The sequence below is a fragment of the Pangasianodon hypophthalmus genome, chromosome 27 (genome assembly GCF_027358585.1).
Source record: "Pangasianodon hypophthalmus isolate fPanHyp1 chromosome 27, fPanHyp1.pri, whole genome shotgun sequence".
Taxonomy (NCBI): Eukaryota; Metazoa; Chordata; class Actinopteri; order Siluriformes; family Pangasiidae; genus Pangasianodon; species Pangasianodon hypophthalmus.
Genome location: NC_069736.1, coordinates 15603771 through 15627683, shown reverse-complemented (window position 1 = coordinate 15627683; position 23913 = coordinate 15603771). Strand labels below are relative to the sequence as shown.

General features: G+C 40.5%; 2 protein-coding genes across 12 annotated transcripts in view; one reads left to right on the top strand and one right to left on the bottom strand.

The window, feature by feature from the left end:
- The window catches only part of acaca (acetyl-CoA carboxylase alpha), a 40607-nt gene extending 33349 nt beyond the window's left edge, over positions 1 to 7258 (top strand). For 10 of the 11 annotated variants that reach the window (XM_034300730.2, XM_034300727.2, XM_034300729.2 and 7 more), the window contains 8 exons: positions 546 to 642; positions 743 to 878; positions 1285 to 1462; positions 1587 to 1699; positions 2433 to 2587; positions 3006 to 3176; positions 4225 to 4361; positions 5294 to 7258. In XM_034300730.2, the coding sequence (XP_034156621.2) occupies positions 546 to 642; positions 743 to 878; positions 1285 to 1462; positions 1587 to 1699; positions 2433 to 2587; positions 3006 to 3176; positions 4225 to 4361; positions 5294 to 5420 (1114 nt within the window). In that variant the 3' untranslated portion in view covers positions 5421 to 7258. Of the gene's footprint in view, positions 1 to 545; positions 643 to 742; positions 879 to 1284; positions 1463 to 1586; positions 1700 to 2432; positions 2588 to 3005; positions 3177 to 4224; positions 4366 to 5293 lie in introns of those variants that run through there. The other variant, XM_026922232.3, reaches the window with a different exon arrangement.
- Positions 7259 to 8121: 863 nt separating this feature from the next.
- Positions 8122 to 23786, bottom strand: aatf (apoptosis antagonizing transcription factor). Its single transcript, XM_034300732.2, has 12 exons — positions 23623 to 23786; positions 22220 to 22387; positions 21657 to 22064; positions 21235 to 21372; positions 18517 to 18634; positions 18128 to 18359; positions 17180 to 17344; positions 15591 to 15674; positions 15275 to 15342; positions 15107 to 15187; positions 14353 to 14424; positions 8122 to 8569 (listed from the first exon to the last, which is right to left on the bottom strand). Exons 1-12 carry the CDS (start codon positions 23744 to 23746, stop codon positions 8524 to 8526), a joined length of 1704 nt encoding a protein of 567 aa, XP_034156623.2. The 5' UTR covers positions 23747 to 23786; the 3' UTR covers positions 8122 to 8523.
- Between the last annotated feature and the right edge of the window lie 127 nt (positions 23787 to 23913).

The window sequence follows — 23913 nt, the reverse complement described above, 5'->3', positions numbered from 1 at the left end:
TGTGCTGTACCGCCCTGGGTCAGAGTGTTCTGAGAAAGTCTTCAGGTTTTCCCTTTTTTGTGTCTTATCAGCTACTGTTTATAGCTGCTCTAACATAAGTTATAACAGGAACAAACTTGTATCACATGTTCTAAAACGTTTTATGCTACTATAAATGGATAAAAAGTACTGTGCTCTTTAATAAATATAAAATTTGTTGGCAAATTTCTATGATATAAGAGGAATAAAACACTTTGGGACTTGCAGTTATTGGAAAATAATCAACTATGGGGTGGTAGCTTTAACTTGACTGTGCGTCAGGCTGCATCACACCACTCACTCACTGATTGTTTTCCTATAACAGCATGCCCTCAAGTGTTTTTTTTAGTTCATATTGTATAGTATAGTAACAATCTAACTGTTAAACAGTTAAATCCGACTTTTCAGAATCAACATATCAGTATCTTTTCTTTATTTTTCAGAACTAACAATAATTGACAGCAAGTTTCATATAGACCCATAACTAAATATTATTAATAATATAAGTGCTTATGCTATGTTTGCAGGCTGGGAGGTATCCCAGTCGGCGTGGTAGCCGTGGAGACGAGAACAGTCGAGCTGTCCATCCCAGCAGATCCAGCTAACCTGGACTCGGAAGCCAAAGTGAGCCTCACACTCACACTTTCACACACTGACACTGCTACACGCAGACTCACCGTTCTCACCATATGTGTGTACGTCCGTGTGTGTGTATCGTGTTTAGATCATCCAGCAGGCCGGACAGGTGTGGTTCCCCGACTCTGCGTTTAAGACGGCTCAAGCTATTAAGGACCTGAACCGCGAGGGACTTCCTCTCATGGTGTTCGCCAACTGGAGAGGCTTTTCTGGTGGCATGAAAGGTCTGTGCATTGATAATAAAGTTATATGGAGTGAAATAAAATGTAATCTTCCACCCTGAAGTTGATTATTTTTCCTCTGACAGCAAATATATAAAACCACCTCTGTCCAACTTTAGCTCTGACTGTTACAAAGCACTAAGACTGGAGACTCCTTCCAAAAATGATAAATAAAAAAAATTTAAAAACTGGAGCGTCCAGTATACGAGTCCCTGTATAAGTTGTTACTGTAGAAATGATGCTGTATTAGAACAAGCACATTAATATAAACCTGTGATTTGCTTTGAAGAGATAACTACTCTCAGAGCTGCTGTTATTGAAAATAAACAAACAATTTCTGACCAATCAGAATTAAGGATTCAACAGCACTGCTGTATAAAACGTATTATAAAACACATCTCGCCTGTAGACATGTACGACCAGGTGCTGAAGTTCGGCGCGTACATTGTGGATGGCCTGAGGGAGTACAGACAGCCGGTGCTGGTCTACATCCCGCCTCAAGCCGAGCTCCGTGGAGGATCATGGGTAGTGATCGACCCCACAATCAACCCACGCCACATGGAGATGTATGCAGACAAGGACAGCCGGTAAGAGCTTTACATTTATATAAAACCTAATACTGTATCAGTTTGTGTTACAGTGCACATATTTATTACTCATTAACAACACATGAATTATTATTAGTTATATAATGAAAGTTATGTTGTGCAGTGGTGGCGTGTTGGAGCCGGAGGGGACGGTGGAGATCAAGTTTAGAAAGAAGGATCTGGTCAAGACCATGAGACGTGTCGATCCCGTTTACATGGGTCTGGCTGAGAGACTTGGTGAGTCCAGAAATCGTATGGAGTTTCGTGATTAATAATAATACTATAGATTTTTAGAGCAGGTAAAATGAACAAATTAACTCCCAGGCAACAAGCAGGTATTTAAGTTGAGACTTTCTCAATTCTATGCAAATTAGGTATGACATGTTAATACAGAAAATTCAACACATGGCTCGAATCATTCCTCGGACCAATGCTCACAACTGTAATTACTACCCGCAATTACTGCTTGATGTGCAAAAAGAAAAAACTTACAACCATGGTTTCATCTTACATCCTCTCATTAAATGTAAAAAATAAAGCTTAGAAGGAAGTAGCAGAGATCGTTTGTTGGTACCTCTGGTGAGTGAACGTAACTAGTACGGTTAGCTAATCTGCCAAAGACGCTAGTGTGACATCTAGCAAGTGACAAGTAAAAACCAGGTACACTACGGTGAAGCATGGTGGTGGCAGCATCATCATAAACACAAACAGGATGCTCAATTTGCAGTATCTTAGCCAAGGGTCTGAATATTTTTCAGTCCTGTTTTCCTCGGGTCACTCCAATTTTTTTTCCTTAACCACAGCGAATAACGTTTTACTTTTCTACGGGAACGTTATTAGCCCAGAGCAGATGACATAGTCACATGGATCATTGTATGTGGTGCTGTTCTCTTGGTTCATGCTAATCCTCACGTTATATCTGCAGTCTATACAGCTGTGTGTGTTTGTGTGTGTGTGTGTGTATACACAGGCACGCCGGAGTTAAATGTATCAGAACGTAAGGAGCTGGAGAGCAAACTGAAGGAGCGAGAGGAGTTCCTGCTGCCCATCTACCATCAAGTAGCAGTGCAGTTCGCCGACCTGCACGACACGCCGGGCCGCATGCAGGAGAAAGGAGTCATTACTGTGAGCCTTTGATTTATTTTCATTCCATTATGCTGGCGTGATGACTCATTATGTTACTGTATTATATTCCAGCTGCTGGGGTAACATATGATCATAATTAGCTTCTCACCGTTAGTTATAGCTTCTGTGGTGAATGTACCTTCGGAAAAAAAACAACATTGTTCTTTTGAGTAGGGCGGGAATGTATTTAATGGAGGTGATGTTTTGCTTTAATCAGAATTCACTTATTAGCTGCTTAACTCAGAAACTGAGGTGATTTCCTTCCTGCTCACTCGACCTCTGTGTGCCTAAGTTACAACAACTAGTTAATACAATATAAACATTATACAATATAACAAAACTTGTATGACAATCTTACTTCTCAATGTTTGCATTTTTAGAAAGCAGAAATGATTAAATGTTTGTTCTGCGTCGGCAGGATGTGTTGGAGTGGCGCACATCACGGCAGTTCTTTTACTGGCGTCTGCGGCGGCTCCTGCTGGAGGACACGGTGAAGAAGAAGATCCAGCAGGCTAACAGTGAGCTGACCGACGGCCAGGTGCAGGCCATGCTGCGGCGCTGGTTCGTCGAAGCCGAGGGAGCGGTGAAGGTGTGCATAAAAAATTAAACTAAAAAAACTTTTTCTTTAATATTTAATTTGATTCATTTAATTAATTTTTTTATTTGGTAATGTTGTTTAATTACTTTAACATTATAAACACTTAACACTAAAATATTTTTAATTGTTTTTAGGCTAAATATAGTCTCATTAAATATAAATAGTAAATTTAAGCAATATTTCTTTAATAGTTATTTAATATTTAAAAACGTATTCCAATTATTAAACATAATTGAGATGATCAAATTTGCATATATACACTTCTAATTATTTACTATAAATATATATACCATGTATTTACATCAAAATAATTATCTCTGCATTAAATATTTAAAATATTAAAATATTTCACCTATACTTATGTAGATTTTTAATTTACTTTAATGTATTTGATAATAAATGTATATTTATATATACACTGGTATAATACTAACAGATTTTACTTAACATTTGTAACTTTTTGGCCTTTAAATGGAAATAAAAAATAAATAGTAGTAAATAATAAAGCCGGTTTATTAAAGGTGCCATGTTTGAGTCCAGCTCAGTCTGTGCGTGAGGGACACACCAGGCACCTGGCGCGATGCCAAGCGCCGGCGGCACCTCACAAGTATCCGTGGAAGGAGACGGTGGCTGAAGCGGCTAATGCATTAGCCCCAATCAGAGCGGGCTATCTTAAGCCACAATTAATCTCCTCCCTGGCACGCACAGATAGGAGAGCAACATGCTGTTTCTTAATTAAAAGCAAACGGATTAAACATGATTAATAAAGGCCGTTAAATGTTCCCGTCGACTATGAGCTCAGGTTATTTTTTTTTTCCCCCTTTTCATTAGCAAATCTTTCAGAGTCCAGCTTTGTTCCAAATCAGCCTGGATTTATCTGTAGGGCCCTAATCAAGAGAGCGTTTTATTAAAATTTGGACTGTGATGATCATCAAATACACACACATTCTTCAAAAGCAGTTTATTTAGTCTGACAAAGTTTAAAAGAATTCTTGGTGCATTTCATAATTACTTTTCTGTATACGTGTGTGTGTCTCAGGCGTATTTATGGGACAGTAATGAGGACGTGGTGGAGTGGTTGGAGAAGCAGCTGACGGAGGAGGAAGGAGCACGGTCTGTCATCGATGAGAACATTAAGTACATCCGCAGGGATCACCTTCTCAAACAGATCCGCAGGTAACGTCTCCCGTCATCACAGCAGCATTCCTAATTTACAGTCTTCTTTTTTTTTCCTCTGCCCTCTATGTATTAAAATAGACATGAGTCTGGAGGGACTTTCAAAGTCATCTTTCTGCTCATTGCCTCAGTTTTTCCCCTCTCATTGTCTTTGCCTGTCTATGCATCCATCCATCCATCCATCTGTCTATCTCTCTGTCTACCTGTTTATCTATTCAGCTGTCTCTCTGTACACCTGCCTGTCCATCTGTACATCCGCCTGGATGTATTTGCCCCTATCAAACTGTCTGTCTGTACACTCATCTATCCATCCCTACATCTACCTGTCTGTCTGTCTGTCTGTCTGTGCACCCAGCTATCCATTCATACATCTGTCTGTCCATACATCTGTGCACATCTGCCTATACGTCTGTCCATTCTTACATATGCCTATCAGTCTGTCCATCTGCCTTTGTCTGTGCATCCGTACATCTGTCTGTCTCTGCCCTCTCTGTCCATCCATTCATCTGTCTGTCTGTGGCCTGTCTGTTCCTCTGTACATCTGTCTGTCTGTACCCATTTTTCCATCCATACATCTATCTTTCTTTCTACACCCCCATCCACTTATGAAAGTATCCATCATTTTCTCTCTTTAATCATCCAAACACTGTCTGTCCCTCCCTCTACCTGTCTCACTGCACTGTCTTTCCACTTTTATTTTTAATTCTTCTTTACCTTTAGCACTCTATTGCAGCATGTTTATTTTTATAGACAAGCTAGCTTTCCTTCTATGTCTTTATTTCTGTTTGTCTATCCATCTAGCTTCTTTTCTTTTCTTCTTAATAACATTAATAATTCACAACATACACAACGAACAAAGAAAACCAAAACAAGTCTATGAAATATGCTAATGTCTCCCCCCCCCTCTCTCTCTCTCTCTCTCTATCCTTCAGTCTGGTTCAGGCGAACCCCGAGGTGGCCATGGACTCCATCGTGCACATGACGCAGCACATCTCCCCCACGCAGCGGGCCGAGGTGGTGCGCATCCTCTCCACCATGGACACGCCAAACTCCTCCTGAACACCACACACACACACACACACACACACACACACACACACACACACACACACACACACACACACACACACACACACACACACACACACACACACACACACACACCCCAAGAGGAGCCGACACACCAGCATGGTGGCTATGATTCTGGACTATAACTGTATTGTCTCTCACTCGTCTCAGTGGTAAAACTTCATGGTGAGAACTTCACTGTGTACATTTTTGGGAAGCGCAAGTCCAAATTTGTCGTAGAATTGCACTTGTTAATCACGTGTAAATTAAAAAACGAAACTAGACAAGCAGAGACCAATGTGATTACAAAAAAAAAAAAAAAAAAAAAAAAGACTGATACTGATTGTAGTCAAAGAGCAATGTGTCATATTGATGTTATAAAAGGTGTTTATTTTTGTCTTTAATGTTCCCTTAGGCTCGGTTTTTTTAATGCTCTGAACACAGCCACTTCGGAAGCCGCAAATCCATTTCCACCAGGTAGAAAAGAAAAACACTGTATAATATATTTTTCCTTTATTTTGGGTGACAGCAGTATTCTGAAATTTTGACTTATTGTCTTAAAATTCTGACGACTTATCTCAAAATTCTTACTCAGTATCTCAAGATCTTGACTTATTGTTTTAGACTTCTCATTTACTCCCCCAACATTCTGACTCATTATCAAAAGATCTTGAATGCTTATCTCAAAATTTCAAAATCTAAAAAACTCTCATTTATTACCTCAATTCAGACTAATTATCTTGACTTATCTCAAAATTTTGCCTTCTCAAAATTCTGACTCATTATCACAAGCTCTTGATTTAGCTCCAAATTCTGACTCATTGTCTTAAAATTCTACGTCATTATCACAAGATCTGCTTATCTCAAAATTCTGATTTATTATCTCAAGTCTGACTCATTGTCTCAAGATCTTGACTTAACTCAATATTTTGACTCGCTTTCTCAGAATTTTGACACTATAGGGCTATGCAAGTAGTGAAACAATCTTACAGTAATAAATGCAATCAAATAAGTCAAATTTGAGATAAATCAGAAATCTGAGATAAATCAGAATTTGCAATTTTTTTCTTTTCTACCTAGCTGAAATGGGCTTCCGTAGCGTCCTTTCTGTCTAAACGAGTGTGATCAGCCCAAACTGATCCCTGATGAGGCCAGAAAGGTGCATTTTTTTTCCTTCCAAAAGAGAGCAAAAATGTTAAGCTATAACACTACACACACTACTCTTTAAAGCCAGTACAATCATAACTCCGCTCACCTCCGCATGCACCTTAACCCCTTCCTTACATGTTTGTGTGGTTGACAAATACTTGTGTTACACGCACAATATGGTGTTGTTTTGTTTTTTTTTATCATGCGTTATGCAACTCTGTAATTTATTAACTGAAATTGTAGTTTGGAGAAAAAAAGGTTATTTGTGCTAACAAACAATGGTGAAGTGTGTGTGAAACTCAAAACTATACATTTAGGACCAAACTTTTTTTTTTCTTTTTTGCTAGAAAGAGCAAAATGGTTTAAATAATACACTATGCTTTAGTAACTAAAAACAAGAGAATTCATAATAAAAAGGAGGCAGATGGAGGGATTCGGGGTGGAATTATAGGGTCATTAACGCTGCTGAAAGTGTTTGGGTTCTGTGAAAGGTCACGTTTTTGCACAGACCTGGATTAAAAGTGAATCCGTTGTAACGTTTGAGCGTCTGAATCACTACACTAACCGTGCTACCGATGAAACGATAGTGGCTCGAGGACTGACCCGAACAGAGGAGTGCGTGATTAAGGCGGCGAATGTGTTCCCACTGATTTTAACTCAATAAAATCAACTTCATCCAATTATGAGTCTGATGGTTTTTATGAACTGAGTGTGTTGTGGCCTGAATGAAGGAAAAATAAGGAGTAATGAAAAATGAATGAAGAAAAGACCAAAAGTCAATACTATGAAAGGAATATGGAAAGAATGAGCAGAAAAAAAAGCAAAGAAAGAATGAATTATTTAAAGAAAGAAGGATGAAAAGGAAGGAAAAGAAGAAAGGGATAGAGGGGTCTCCTGTGTGTTAAAACTAATGACTGAAGTGCTTTTTTTTTTTTTAATTAATGGAATGAAGTGATAAATAATGGGAGAAACAGACAGAAAAACAAAAAGGAAAAGAATAGGCAGAAAAGAAGCTAAAAATAAAGGAGGGAGACAAAGACAAGAAAGAAAAGGAGAAATAAGACTGCATGAAAGGACAGAGAGGAAGTAAAGTCAGCAAGAAAAGCGAGGAAACAGAAAGGCAGAATAAATAAAAGAAAAAGAAGAAACCTAAAGAAGAGGCAACGTCAGAAATACGGCATGAAAAGACAGAAAAGAGCAGGAACACAATATAAATGGAAGAAGAGAGAGAAAAAAAAAGGTAAAATATATGAAGAACGTGAGAAAAAGAGAAAGAAATAAAGAGGAAAGGTAAAGGGGAAAATAGGAGCGTTAGAATGTCAACCTGCAGTGAGTGTGAGTTTAAAGCTGGAAAAGTTGTAACGGTTGGCAGATCGCTGTGGTATAAGAGGAATAAAACACTTCAGATGTTCTAGGGAGGTAACAGTGACCCATCATTGATATAAAAAATAAATAAAATAAATAAATAAAATCTTTTACCAAACACTAGCATGTGAGATCCAGCACATGCGATTTTCTGCTGTAAGAAATTTTCTCTCTCATATTGTGTGAAAAAAGTCACTTTATATTACAAACGCAGATTCAGCAGATCAGAAATAAAGTCTGATTTCTATAATTATTTGCAAAGAATAACAATGACATGAGATTTAAAAAAAAAAAAAAAAAAAAAAAAAGGAGTTGTTTTCTGCGAGTCCCAAAATTCTGCCGGCTCACATCAGTCCAGATCACTGCAATGTCTTTTTGCATCTCTCATTGCACAATGAGGGGTGTGTGTGTGTGTGTGTTCCTTAGTGTGTGTGTGTGTGTGTGTCTGTTTGTGTGTTCCTTAGTGTGTGTGTGTGTTCGTGTGTTCCTTAGTGTACGTGTGTCTGTGTGTGTGCCTTAGTGTGTGTGTGTGTGTGTGTGTGTGTGTGTTCCTCAGTGTGTTACACCTCCCTCAGTAGCATCACTGAAGCATCTGGGATCCAAACAGAGATCGGTACAGCTCGGACCTGAACACAGAGAAACCACAAGTTTACAAAACTTTATTACAAAATAATCCATTTAAAAATGACATCACACACATCACACACGAGTACATGAACATTTGGCAAACATCAACACAGCAAAGACGTCTCGGCTGATCGAATCCGTCTGGAGAAAGTAGAAAACTGTGTAAATGAGATTTTTCGCTGAACTATTCCTCATTTTTTTTTGGTCTTAACTTCAAGAGAGTGGGGGAAAAAAGATAGACTGGTGAGGGAACGACTGAACAAGAAGAGGAGTTAATATTCATGAGTGAAGTGAGGGATTTAAAAAAAAAAAAAAAAAGTAAGGAAAAGTAAGGAAGAAAAACAATGAGATGGAGGAGGAGACAAACACAAAGTACGAAAAAATAAATTAAATGCAAGGAAAGAGAGAACGGTAAAAGGAGGAAGGAGAACGAAGGAGAATAAGAAGATGAAAGAAAGAAAAAAGGAATCAAAAGGAAGGGGAGAGAAGGAAAGAAAATACAGGAAGAAAGAAAAGGAACAGAAAAGAGAATATAAAAAGGAAGGAAGGGAAGTAAGGAAGGAGAGGGGGAAAAAAGTAGGGGGAAAGTAATAAAGAGGAGAGTGAGGGAGAAAACAGGGGCCTGCACTGTGTGTGTGTGTGTGTGTGTGTGTGTGTGTGTAAGTCGTAATTATTTCTCCTGTAACAGCATGCCCGTCGTGTTTTATTCATTTCTTAATAATTAGCAACATTTGCTCCAAATGAAGGAATCTTTCCAAAGTTCAGGCAATTAACAGTTTCATACATTTTAAACCTGTTTGATTCTGATTCGATTTGACTCTTCATTCTAATCATGACCTGGTCTTTAAAATTTAAGCCAAATTCAATGAGTGAATAAAAAATTTTAAAAAAGAGCTCCAAAAGCTCATCAAAATCTTAATGTTGATCATCTGGAAATCACGAGTTCGAATCCCAACAATGCCACAGTCAACCCTGGGGCCGAGAGACACACCCTCTCTCTCCACTGTCAATCACAGACACACCAGCCAATCGTGGGCGTCTGTGAGCTCAGGTATGAGGAAGAGGGCAGACAGCGCTTTCCTCTGAGAAATATCCAGCTGTACTTTTCATTGATAGTGACACCAATGTGTATTTCTTAGAACATATAGAACTGTTTACTGTTAAAAATCTTGATCAGGTGCAATTTCATTTTCAAGAATCCCCCATTGTTGGTTTTTACTTTCTTTAGGTGGTTAAAGTATCAATTAAAGAGATCAGACCTAGACACACACACACAAGAAATGAAGGCAATCTTCTCTTAGATATTTCACCAATGTTTTGATGGAGTGTCCTGAGCGCATTCAAACCGCAGCCACTAGGTGGCAGTGTAGCGCTGATCAGCCAACATCAAACATCATCCTATAGAAGCGTACCACTCTTCCTTACATCCATCCTGATTATATATATATTTATATTTATCCTGTTCATATAAACCTTTAAAACCTATGGGCACAGTTATAGTCCTGTTATTCCTGATGTTCCCTCCCTCCCTCACACACACACACACACACACACACACACACACAGGTGGGAGTTAATGTCCCGAGGGTCCCGGGCCGGGCCGTTTAATCCTCAATCCCTGTTTGAAATGCAGCGGTAGTGGCAAGGATTATGGCACCCTCTGATTATCATATAATGCATACATTCTTATTCTGACGGGGCCATGGCAAACATGTGCGCGCACACACACGCACACACACACGCACACACACACACACACACACAGGTGGGATCAAAAAAGGAAAGTAATGGATGACTCCATATCAAAATGCATCACCAGCCACCATTAGAACTAAATGCAGAGTGCTAATCTCAACCCACTATGGAATACCTACAGAGTGTGTGTGTGTGTGTGTGTGTGTGTGTGTGTGTGTGTGTTCTCCTATACGGCCACATTAACATTCATGGGGCCAGTGGTCCGTGTCAGTGGGGGGTTGGGGGGGAGGGGGTGGCTACACAGCCACTGTTCAGAGCCGATGGGGGAGAGGAAGACGTGTGTGTGTGTGTGTGTGTGTGTGTGTGTGTGTGTGTGTGTGTGCATGTGTGTGTGGAAAAGGTCACCTGGAATCCCACTCCTGCAAAGGTCAGTGGTCAGCCGGCTGATGCCGTTGCCATACATCATTATTATTACTGTAGTTCATTGATAGCTATGTAAATGAGAGAAAGCGAGCGAGAGGGTGAGAACAGAAAAGGTCACAGTGTGTTTCTGTTTTTCCCATGACAAGCGCTAAAAAACAACACCACGCGCATGACAAACTAAATGTTTATTTTTTTTTTTCATTTAAATCAAAATTTAAAAAAAAAAAAAAAAAAAAAAAAGCAAATTTCTGATCTCGCGAGAATTAGTGTGAATTAGTGCGAATTGAAAACGCGAGCCAATAGCCAAAAGAAGATACATTCCTTCTTTCTGAATAAACAAAACAGAGGAACTGTAGCCATGTCAGACTTTTTTCTTCAATATCCTTTCAATGTTGCTTGTTAAATAAAGATCCAAAAAAGCAAACTAGCTACCTCATGCTAGCTGTTCAGTGACGACACCCATGTCATCCACATAATCACTCATTTTTTTCCAATCCTAGCAATGATAAAAGCACCTGATATCACTGATATGTCAAATATTCCCAAAAGGTGTGACACTTGCTACTAAATTTAACAGACAGCCTACCGGACAAGTAAAAGCTCCAAAGTGCTGCCCAAGCCCATGGTTTGGTGGCCCAGAAAGCTAATTTACTAGGCTAAAAAGTAGTAGCAAACATAATGTAATAACATACTGCAAGTTAATTGTTGAGTGCGTTAATACAGAAGAAGTGTATACATGATTACTCTCTTCTATCAAAGTACATCATGTTTGCATTGAGAAAAAGTCAGCAAATCACTAGCGAATGTTTAAGAATAAATGGTTGATCGTGAATAATCATCATTAAATATAAATAACAAAAAACATGTACAAGTTAGCATGCAGAGTGTCCTGAATTTTGCCTTATGTTGTCACTAGGATTTTACATTCATTGCACTGCTACTCGCTACATCATCAGTAATTCCGAAAAGGCTGTTTCCATCACCAAGTCTCCGTATCAACACACCAACTTGAGGCTTCTTTCCCACAGAACTCGCTTTTTGTGTTGGATGAGACAGAAATCTTAAAAACCAAATTTCCTGGTAGAACCTTGTTTTGTTCTTCTTGATCGTCCTGGAGATAAAAAATTCTCTGAGCTCTTTCTCGTCGGATTTCTCTCTCACTCAGGATGAGTGCACTGTGACCGTGACCACCAGACTGGATCCATCAGTCTCCTCAGCCTCTTAGTAAATCCTCTCAGCACCCGAATCCGTCCTCCTTCTCTAAGCCATGCCTTGACTCCGCTCCTATCCCTCCATCTCCACCTATATCCCCCTCTACAACACCACCGTGACAGATCAGAGTGACCCTCAACAAGGTCTTATCATGTCATTAAAATGAGAAAGAGTGCTGAAGGTGGTATCAAGTACAGTGGTCTATGGACCAGTCATGTTTCTGCACCAATAATGATTTCAATGCAGCCTTACTGCTCAGAAGTGTGCATCAGGTGCACATATGAGTGGCCACATGCAGCAAAACAGAAGAGCGTACAGCTGCTGCGGTTATATAAGCTAGGCAGCAACCTACTTTCCTAGATGACTAGCTAGTGGAATAAAGCAATATATATGGAGTTCACTATGGTGTCAGAGGTAATTCCATGTCAGAGGTAACACTGTGTACAAGGTGACACTGTGTCAGAGGTAACTCTGTGTACAAGGTTCCCCCATGTCAGAGGTAACTCCGTGTACAAGGTGACACCATGTACAAGGTTCCCCCATGTCAGAGGTAACACTGTGTACAAGGTGACATGTCAGAGGTAACTCCATGTACAAGGTGACACCGTGTCAGAGGTAACACCGTGTACAAGGTGACACCATGTACAAGGTTCCCCCATGTCAGAGGTAACACTGTGTACAAGGTGACACCGTGTCAGAGGTAACACTGTGTACAAGGTGACAACATGTCAGAGGTAACTCCATGTACAAAGTGACACCGTGTCAGAGGTAACACCGTGTACAAGGTGACACTGTGTCAGAGGTAACTCTGTGTACAAGGTTCCCCCATGTCAGAGGTAACTCCGTGTACAAGGTGACACCATGTACAAGGTTCCCCCATGTCAGAGGTAACACTGTGTACAAGGTGACACCGTGTCAGAGGAAACACTGTGTACAAGGTGACACCGTGTCAGAGGTAACACCATGTCAGAGGTAACACCATGTCAGAGGTAACACCATGTCAGAGGTAACACTGTGTACAAGGTGACACCGTGTCAGAGGTAACACCGTGTCAGCGGTAACTCCATGTACAAGGTAACACCGTGTCAGAGGTAACTCCATGTACAAGGTGACACCGTGTCAGAGGTAACTCCATGTACAAGGTGACACCGTGTCAGAGGTAACACTGTGTACAAAGTGACACTGTGTCAGAAGCAACACCATGTACAAAATTACACCATGCCAGAGGTAACACTGTGTACAAGGTGACACCGTGTCAGAGGTAACACCATGTCAAAAGTAACATTGTGTACAAGATTACACTTTGTCAGAGGTAACACCCTGAATGAGCTGACATCCTGTATGAGGCTATGATGTGTATGAGGTTACACCAAGTATGAGGTAACACTGTGTACAAGGTACAAGGTCACAATGCGGTAACACGAGCTTCATTGTTGGTCATTCTATATGGAAACCCTCAAGAGCAGGGATCTTCATTCTTATCTGCAGAGGACCAGTGTGGCTGCACGCTCTCATTCCAGCCAAACAGGAGACACACTTGATAGCTGATTGCAGCCCAAGACGAACTGAAAACAGGTGGGACTCCTGCCTGGTGGGAATGAAAGCCTGCGGCCACACCGGCCCGTTGCGGACAAGACTGAAGACCCCTGCTCAAGATGATCAGATCTTCACAGCAGAGCGAGCAGAGAAAAGCTCATGAAAGTATACACAAGTTAGAAGTTTTGCTTTTCAAGTGAAAACTTGTTTATGCTCTTTTCCATGTCAGACTATTTTTATTGTTTATTTCATTCTTATTTACTGTCAGAAAGTGATAGCAACAAAAGCACAAAAGTTTGAAAAAAGGGAAAAGGACTTAAATTGCTTTCTTTGTGTCTATACAAAAAACAAATTCTGAAAATTGCGAGGCAGCGAGTGTGTGTGTGTGTGTGTGTGTGTGTGTGTGTGTGTTAATGAATGTATATCTACAGAGGGAGGGCGAGGCTGTTTGATTTGCCAGCGCTCTGTTTGAGGGGGGATTAGGGTTAGCTGACAGGCAGGCACTGAAGAAAGACAGAGACAGACAGAGCAGCACCATTAATTAAACACACACACACTCGCGCTCGCTCACACACACACACACACGCAAACACACACCGCCCTCTCCAGCAGGATCCTCAATATATCACTGCAAGGCAAACTTAAACTGGCAAACACAGTGTGGATTCAGGAGCTGAAATCTGCTGTATCATTTTAATAATAATTAATAAACCAGCAGTCATGTCTGCAGGAAGCATTAAATCACAATTAAATTAATGTGAATTCAAACCATCATGGGGTGGATTTTCTATAGATTCCTAGGGATATTAGCAGAAGACTGTTCTGCAGGTAATATCACTGTGATGTGAGGGATGGATGGATGGACAGATATGTTTGTAAGTAATAAAAGTATAAAGAATAAAGAGAATTCACTCACCGAGCTTCATCACTCATGGTACTGTGGTCAATAGGAGCCATAAAATTCATCAGCTTACTGTGTACATGGAATCTGAAACACACACACACACAGACACACACAGACACACACAGACACACACACAAAGGGTCAAAGGTATTAGATAATGAGCCTAAACACAATCCCAATTTTTTTTAAATAAAAATTAAAGAGAAATGAAACAAAAAAGAAAGGATGAAAAAGGAAACCAATAAGGAAGGAAGGAAGGAAGGAAGGGGAAAAAAGAGAATAAGGAAAGAATGAAAAAAGAAAAAAGAAGGAAAGGAGAAAGAGAAAAAGAAAAGAGAAAAGAAACCAGGAAGAGGGAAGAAAAGTGGTAACAAGAAAAAGAAAAAGGAAAGTAGGAAAAAAAAACAGAAGAAAACAAGGAAGGAGGAGAAAAAAAAAAGAATCAGGAAAAAGGGGGAAAAAGAAATGAACAACAAAAGAAGGAAAGAAAGAAGGAAGGAAAGAAAGAAAAACAGGGAAGAGAAATAAATTGAGAATGTAAGTGAAAGGAGATTTCTGAATGCAGAAAAAGACAGAAAGAGCAGGTGAAAGAAAGAAAGTAATAAATACGGAGAAAGACAGAAAGAGATAAAGGGCACTTGGTGAAATGATTTCATTTCCTGCCATGTTGGATTACGTTCAGTGTGAGATGTCTCTCCTCGCATGTAATACCTATAAACAAACAAACAAAAACAAACAAACAAACAAACAGTAAATAAAGGCATACCTGACTTTCCTGCCCTTACTGGCCTTCGTGTCCACTTTCCTCTTGATCTTGCTGCGAAGCTTCTGGATGGCCAGCCACTGCCTGTGGAGATACAAAACAAGTTTGGGTATTAAGTGGAGAGTCAACAATCACACACACACACACACACACACACACACACACACTCACCTGCCCATGGCCACTTGGTCATTAGGATCGGCAGCACTCGTTTTGCGCTCAATCAGCTCTCGAAGAAGCTGCAATCAAAACAGTAACCAAAACATGCAATACGCAAGGATTAAAACACCTTATACCACAGTGATTTTCCAATGTTCACAATTTTTCTATTCATTAAAGAATGACATCATAATTTTTTATCCATTTACAGTTACATTTAATGCTGTGGAACATGACATGTTTTGTTTATGTGCTCTGTGCACTACACAAGTCCCTGTGTAAACTCTTACTATAGTGTATTTGTTACAGCTGTTTTAGAGATACGTACCTGGTGATAAAAATCGTCATCGTCGAAGATCTCCTCGTCCAGATCTTTGAGATGCGCATTAGCTTTGAGCACTGGTTCGACTGCCTAAACGCAAAAAGACAATGAGGTGATGTCCATGACATATACACATACAGTATATACGTGCACGCATATATATATATATATATATACACACACTATATTACCAAAAGTATTCGGTCACCTGCCTTGACTCACATATGAACTTAAGTGCCATCCCATTCCTAACCCATAGGGTTCAATATGATGTCGGTCCACCTTTTGCAGCTATTACAGCTTCAACTCTTCTGGGAAGGCTGTCCACAAGGTTGAGGAGTGTGTTTATAGGAACTGATGTTGGACGAGAAGGCCTGGCTCTCAGTCTCCGCTCTAATTCATCCCAAAGGTGTTCTATCGGGTTCAGGTCAGGACTCTGTGCAGGCCAGTCAAGTTCATCCACACCAGACTCTCATCCATGTCTTTACGGACCTTGCTTTGTGCACTGGTGCACAGTCATGTTGGAAGAGGAAGGGGCCCGCTCCAAACTGTTCCCATAAGGTTGGGAGCATGGAATTGTCCAAAATGTTTTGGTATCCTGAAGCATTCAAAGTTCCTTTCACTGGAACTAAGGGGCCAAGCCCAACTCCTGAAAAACAACCCCACACCATAATTCCTCCTCCACCAAATTTCACACGCGGCACAATGCAGTCCGAAATGTACCGTTCTCCTGGCAACCTCCAAACCCAGACTCGTCCATCAGATTGCCAGATGGAAAAGCGTGATTCATCACTCCAGAGAACGCGTCTCCACAGCTCTAGAGTCCAGTGGCGGCGTGCTTTACACCACTGCATCCGACGCTTTGCATTGCACTTGGTGATGTGTGGCTTGGATGCAGCTGCTCGGCCATGGAAACCCATTCCATGAAGCTCTCTGCGTACTGTACTTGGGCTAATCTGAAGGTCACATGAAGTTTGGCACTCTGTAGCAATTGACTGTGAAGAAAGTCGACGACCTCTTTGCACTATGCGCTTCAGCATCCGCTGACCCCTCTCCGTCAGTTTACGTGGCCTACCACTTCGTGGCTGAGTTGCTGTTGTTCCCAAACTCTCCCATTTTGTTATGATAAAGCTGATAGTTGACTGTGGAATATTTAGGAGCGAGGAAATTTCACGACTGGATTTGTTGCACAGGAATTCACTGAGCTCCTGAGAGCGGCCCATTCTTTCACAAATGTTTGTAAAAACAGTCTGCATGCCTAAGTGCTTGATTTTATACACTTGTGGCCAGGCCAAGTGATTAGGACACCTGATTCTGATCATTTGGATGGGTGACCGAATACTTTTGGTAATATAGTGTGTATATATATATATATATATATATATATATATATATATATATATATATATATATATATATATATATATATATATATACACACACACACACACACGTCTAATGATTATATCTGCTAATGTGTAAAGAATAACCATGGCCCGTATAGTAACTAGATTTTCAGTAAAATTCTGTACAGAAGCTCCTCGTGAGCAGAACTGAGGTGTACTGCATGTCTGTCTCCCCAGCAGAGCTCGTACCTCAGGCTCTGTGCTGCCGGACTGTGTGGTGACAGAGCTGAGCTCCGGTTTGCCCAGCACTCTGTAGTCAGACCTGCGTGTCTGTGTGCGCTTCAGCAAGCGCTCCTTATCCATCAGCACCTGCTCCACCTGCGTCAGGATGTTCCGCTCAAACGCCCCGAAGCCCTGAGACAGATAGAGGAAATGCAGTAATGCACGGATGAGTGAAGAGAAAAAAAAATATTTAATATACAAAATTTTTAAAAATACATAAAAAAAACAGATTTAAAAAAATTTTAAATTTAAATTTTAAAAAACAGAAAGACTGGTCCAATGGATGGTTGGAGAGATGAATAAACAAATGGATAGATGAATAGATAAATGATGGATGGACAGACAGACAGATGGATGGATGGATGGATGGATAGATTTACTGATGGATGTACAAATGAATACACTGATTTATGTATGTATAAATGAATGACTGATGAATGAATTGATAGCTAGATAGATGGATGATTGCATGGATCAACGGACAGACAAAAGGATGGACAGATTTATTGATGAACATGTGAATGGATGGATGAATGGATGGATGGACAGAAAGATGGACAGATCTATTGATGGATGGGCAAGCAGGTGTAAATGGCTAAATGCATAGATAGATGGGCAGGTGGGCATCCAGAAATGAATGAATGGATGAATGGATGAATGAATGGATGGATGGATGGATGGATGAGTAGGCAGAATAGTTGAATAGACAGGTAGGAGTGGGGCAGAGATAGATGGGCAGGTGGGCATCCAGAAATGAATGAATGGATGAATGGATGGATGGATGGATGGATGAGTAGGCAGAATAGTTGAATAGACAGGTAGGAGTGGGGCAGAGATAGATGGATGGATAAATGGATGGGTAGGTGGAAGTGAAGATGGAGGGATGGATGGATGGATGGATGAGTGCTCCATTACCTTGTTGTTCTTGCCCGTGGTGAGCCGTGTCTTGTCGTACCATTTCTGCAGCGTGGCGTCGCGGTACGGCTGGAAGGCTGCAAAGCGCTTTGCCATGAAGTCTGGATACTCCGTCATCTCCAGCTTCCGCTTGGAGGGTCCGCTTCGACTTACGGGCTGCTTTTCTTCCTCATCACCATCTTCCTCGTTTTCACCCTCGTCACTATCGACCTCTTCATCTTCCTCTGACTTGCTGTTGGAGGAACGTTTACAGATTGAGAAACCTTTCCACCCTTTTAAATCTGTTTTAACACACGCTTCCTGGATGCACAGAATTCCTGTTACACACTCTGAGATGAAGCTCTAATCAGCAGTAAATTACAGAAAGGCAGTGATGTGGTGTGTGATACCTGGTGTCTTGGCCCCATGTCTTCCCCTGTGTGATGGCTCTGGTTTCTGGGTTCTGATACAGCAGCAGGTCCTGCAGCTCTAATAAAGATCTCTGTAGAGCCTTCAGAGCTTTGTGGCCTGTTAAACACAGAAATAAGGTATATAATAAATGCTCATGGTCAATGTTTCACATCACAGGGACGAAGCACACCATTAGGTACTGTACCATCCTACCTAGGGATGTGTTACAACAAAAATATATCCTTATCACCAAGATTTATAGTGATATTACATGGAATGGTGGCCAATGGGGGAAAAAAGCACAATAAAGCTTCCTGGTGCCAAAAGATCTGGTACTGTGTGTATTGGGGGGGGAAGAAGAAGGAAAAGAAAAGAAAAAAAAAAAAAAAAAGGCACATCCAAAATGTAGCAACTCCAGAAGTGACAAGTAACACTCATCAAGACTAGATAACGCTAAATATTTTGGTAAAAAATGACAAGTCAGTATGTTTCCTTTACCAATAAAAATGCAATCAATATTAAAATTTCCCCACAAAGAACTTTCAAAACAGTGTATGGTAGCAAAAACTAGCTATGGCCTAGCAGCGCAAGTGTACAGTTTGGTCTTATATAATACACAGCACTGATCTATTCTCGATTCTGATTGGTCAAAAAGTGTTGATTAATTGTCTACAGGAGTTCCAGCTGCAGGTTTATATTAATGTACTCATTAAGCTAATTCCACAAAGGTTAAGTCTAATAATTAAAAAAACATTAATTATTAAAAAAACCGTGTTTTTATTTTAAGAATGTTGATATGTTGGTGCTTTCTGTAAGGAGAAGTTTATTGAATGTTTATGGAAGGAGTCTCCAGTATCAAGACAGAGGAGTTTCTCGGTAACATGACAAGCTGCATTATTATTATTATTATTATTTTTTGTCTTATTAAATTCGAGAATTTTTTATTTATTTATTTTTTTTTAAAGAGAGGCTGGCAAGAGAACGTAAGCAGTATCAGGAACTAATTTTCCATTCCGCAACATTAAACATAACTATAAACGGATAAAAAGTATGATGTGGTGTCCTTTAATTAATACAAAATAGTAATAGCTAGCAAATTTTCAGTTTCATAAAACATTTCAGGACATGATGTTATTGGAAAATAATAAACACCAGACTAGTAACAGTAACTTGTTGATTATTTTCCTATAGCAGCATGTCCCCAAGTGTTTTCACTCCTTATTTATCACACTGAAACGTTTCCATCCGAGCATAAAAGGACAGATTTTCCGATTTCTGTTTTGTATTCCGTAGCCAGGTTTTTTTTTTTCATGTAAATTTTGAATAACAAGAAGAGGATTTAAAAACACTGCATGCAACTCCACTCTCTCCTGTCAGACCAAATCAGAAAACAAAAGCAGCAAGTCGGGAAAAAAAAAAAAAAAAAAAAAAAAACTCGCAGCCTATCTGTGCAGCCTCCCTCTGCGGCTGCCAATCTGACAAATTCATCCCCCACCAGTCATACAGGAGAAAACCTGCAGCGGGGCTTTCGCTCGTCCCTGTGTCAACAGTTATTAATTCGCATCAGAAGAAAACAATCCTGTAATCCATTATCATGGAGAAAGAGAGCAAGAGAGAGAGAGAGAAAGAGAGAGAGAGAGGGAAGAGGGTGCGAGGATTCCATCATCTTCAGTGCTAATCAAAAGTACACGAGCTCGGCAAAAGCCGCCGCCCCCTCTCCCTGCTCGCCATTCAGGAGGACGGCCCCCCATCAATCATTCGCCGGCGAGAGGAGCAAGGCAATAAATATGCAAATGAGGAGCAGCCAGGCTCTGAAAGGAGGCACACAAATGGATTAATTGTCCACAGCGTGAAGAATCCGCAGAGTGCGGCCTCGGATCATAAAAGTATGAGAGGTTGGGGGGGGGGGGGGGGTTTGACGGTGTGGAAATCCGCCTGGACTGCCTGGTGTATAAAAGCGAGATTTAATCAATCATAGAAGGACATTTAGCAGTGTAACGCAGATTCATCTATAGCTATGGATTCAAAAACAAAGCGAAATATCCGTGACCCAAGAACAGGACTATTAAAAAAAGATTATTATGGGGAAAAAAAGGCTCAAGGACATTCCATAACATTAAATGGAACTATAAATGGATAAAAAGTACACAACACTGCCACTGATTATTTTCCTGTTATGTTTAATTCCTTGCTTGCAGCTTAACATTAACACAAAAAAAATAAAAAGAATATTCTCGGTTCTTGGTAGGGATGGAGTGGTGTACTTTTTATCCGTTTATAGTTACATTCAGTGTTGTGGAACGTCCAAGAAACAAGTTAGGTTCTGTTTTTCTTTACGTTATGATTCCCTCATCAGCCTCTGTTTTTCTCTCAAGTTAATAAGACAAGCTTTCTATCCCGACAACTTCAAGGTACAGCTTTAGCATTGATTGTTACGAAGCTCGCTCGGTGCTAACGGATACAGCAGTCAGCTCTCTCAGCCTTCGTCAGAAATGAGCGAAGGAACCGTGTGGTAGCTGTAGGTCCAGCCATACAACTCATACAAGTGTGAGTGAGCTGTTACTATAGCTACAGGAAATAAATCAACACCTTCTGACCAATCAGAAGCGAGAATTCCGCAGCGCTGTGGTAGAACGTTATACGTATATATACACGCATATATACACGCATATATATACACGCATGTTATACGCATATATAATATCAGATGCACTCACTGTTCTTCAGCGCTCCGGTGTAGTCGGCTCCGCCTTTGCTCTTGAACTCTGGGAACGTGTCAGGCTGAGGAAGCTGATTGGCTGTCACGAGGGCTTTCTGCATTTTAATTCGTCCTTCGAGCATCAGGTCCCAAAGAGCTGTGGAGCCAAAAAAGGAAGAGATTTAAAAGAAAAAAAAAAAAAGCTTTCGCATTAGCCACATACGAAAAGTACACCGTAAACATATTTAATGTGTTTCAGGTTGTTTATTTATTTATTTCTTTATAAGTAAATATATTTATCAGATACTGTGATACACCATAAATTGTGTTGATGAAAAAGAACTGTTAGAACTCTTGCTGTTTTCTTCCACAGGTGTTAACTCATTTAAAATGTATTTTTGCACCCATAATTCCCTGCTTGCTTTTGCTCAGACCACATACCGAGCTGATTCTTCACTGCTTTGCCTTTCTCCACCTCTTCATCCACCTTCTCTTTCGAGAAGGTCATCACACCTCCTGAGTCAACATCCTCCTCATATTCCTCTTCTGAGCCTTCCTCGCTTTCTCCTTCAGAATCGGTCTCCCCTTCATCCTCGTCCTCGCTCTCTCCCAGGTCGTCCATGCCCTCGGTGAGTTTGCGGAAGTCTGTCTCTTTAGGGAAGCTCAGGTCAGCGCCCTTCATCTTCGACACCAAGCTGGACAGCTGTGAACCATCACCATCACTGAGGTCGTCTTCATCTTCATCATCGTCCTCCTCATCATCATCGACGTCATCATCATCATCATCATCTTCCATGACTTCATCCAGCTGTCCAGTTTCTTCGTCATCATCCTCATCATCGTCATCAGCTGAAAAAGTAAAAGTGCATCAGTCAAGAAAAAAAAAACGGATACATTCCCTTTTCACGCTTTTAAATTCTGGCAAAAATGATAAGCAGGTGAAGATTTCTAACAGGAGAAGTAACAGAGTGCCGCAGAGAGCAAAGATTATTCGGTTTACACACCGGAGTCGTCAAACTCCTGCTGCAGCTCCTTGCGTGACGTCACTTTGCCACGATAGCGTTTATCCGAATCTGCCAGCAAAGCAACTGTTCGCTTCCGCAGTCCACTGGCTGGGAGATCTTCATCTTCACCTCCTTCATCAAACTTGTCTACGACTCTGGCTTTGGTCTCTGCAAAAAAAAAAGGAGCGACATTAAACATCATAATTAACATCTTAACTTCAACGCCGTCCAAGATCGATTTTGTAAAGAAATTCTGAGTTGACTTTTTTTGGTCATTGGTCAATGTTTCTCTATTTTCCCAAAATGCTGTTCTGTAACCTTTGCTTCATCTCTACCTAAACAGAGTGATGCGGCGGTGCTTTAATCCTTTAGTCTGTCCAGCTGTTTCACCTCCTCATCTGTATACTCCACTCAAACAGATCAGCTTCCAAAGCGTCAGCTTTCATATTAATACCATCGGTCATCTTTAATCATCTCATAGATCGCTAACTAGCCAAGCCAAGCCCAGTATAGATATAAGTACACTACATTTTTACGTCAGATTTCTCTTTATGTTACAAATTTTGAGTGGAAAAAATTTTGTTTTTCGGAGCTTACAGAGAAACCTGGGTGTTATCCGTCATGTCTGAGATCACTGAAGTCTAACTACGCTAGCGATAACAGTGTCTCCCTGTGACATCAGCGCGGCACACAACCCCTAACTTCTCACGAAAATACCGCACCATCCAACAAATCAGCACCAGAATCACTAAACACATCCCAATTATTTCAATGTAAACATATTAAATAGTTTCAGGGTGGAGTTTCACTTTAAGAACATGTGTGTGTCAGGTATTACATGTTTTGTTTTGTTTTTTTAAGAAGAAGCAATGATCACGTGACACATAATATTAGTTAAAATGGCTTTTTCAGATTTCAACCCTAGAAAGCTCTATGTTAGTGACTGAAATCTAATTGCTTCACCTTCACTACATAGGTGCCCTATGTAGAGTATATAGCGCCCCTAAGGTATATATTGTATTAAATTTTTAATAAAGAGTTAAAAATAAGTTAAATACTCATGAAAATATAAAAATGTAATGCCAACAAGACGAGCAATAACAACATAATTGGCTAAAACACTAACACACAGCCACAAATAACTGACAACAGGTTAAAGTCATCGGTTGTGTCCCGAATTGCTCCCTACAGGACATTTATCGCACTATATAGCGCGCACACGTCATTATTGTCATCCCCTATGTAGTGCATGTATATACGGACCAGCGAGTTATTTGGGATTTAACCACCAAGCCATGCACTCCCAGCGTGCTACACAACTCATTCGCATTTAAACCTTTTTATTTATATTTATAACATTTTAAAGAGCCAGTAAAGACAGCAGATATTTATGTTTAAAATACCGTCATCCTGGTCGTCCTCGGGGTCTGCGAAATTCGGCAGCGGGTTCAACAAATCTGCGAGCTGCTCCGATATGGACGCGGCCATGTTTCTCACTGCGCTGCACTGCCCGGCTGTGTACGTCATCACTAGGCGCCTTCCAGCTCCCTAACGCCATAACCGCGCGCCAATTGTGTGTTCTTTATGTTTTTGTTCAAACACGACATGCAAATGTTCAAGGGAAAGCTCTGTTCAAGTTTTCTGAAGAATTAATATGTCTGCAAAAGTTTAGTTGTTCACTTGGGGACAAAAAA

Bases quoted from the DNA above. Each gene is read 5' to 3' on its own strand.
- aatf (XM_034300732.2), bottom strand. From the start codon at position 23,746: ATGACGTACACAGCCGGGCAGTGCAGCGCAGTGAGAAACATGGCCGCG. The intron at 21,373-21,656 runs GTATGTGGTCTG...TTGGCTCCACAG, and splicing joins AGCAGTGAAGAATCAGCTCG to CTCTTTGGGACCTGATGCTC. The intron at 18,635-21,234 runs GTGAGTGCATCT...TGTGTTTAACAG, and splicing joins CACCGGAGCGCTGAAGAACA to GCCACAAAGCTCTGAAGGCT.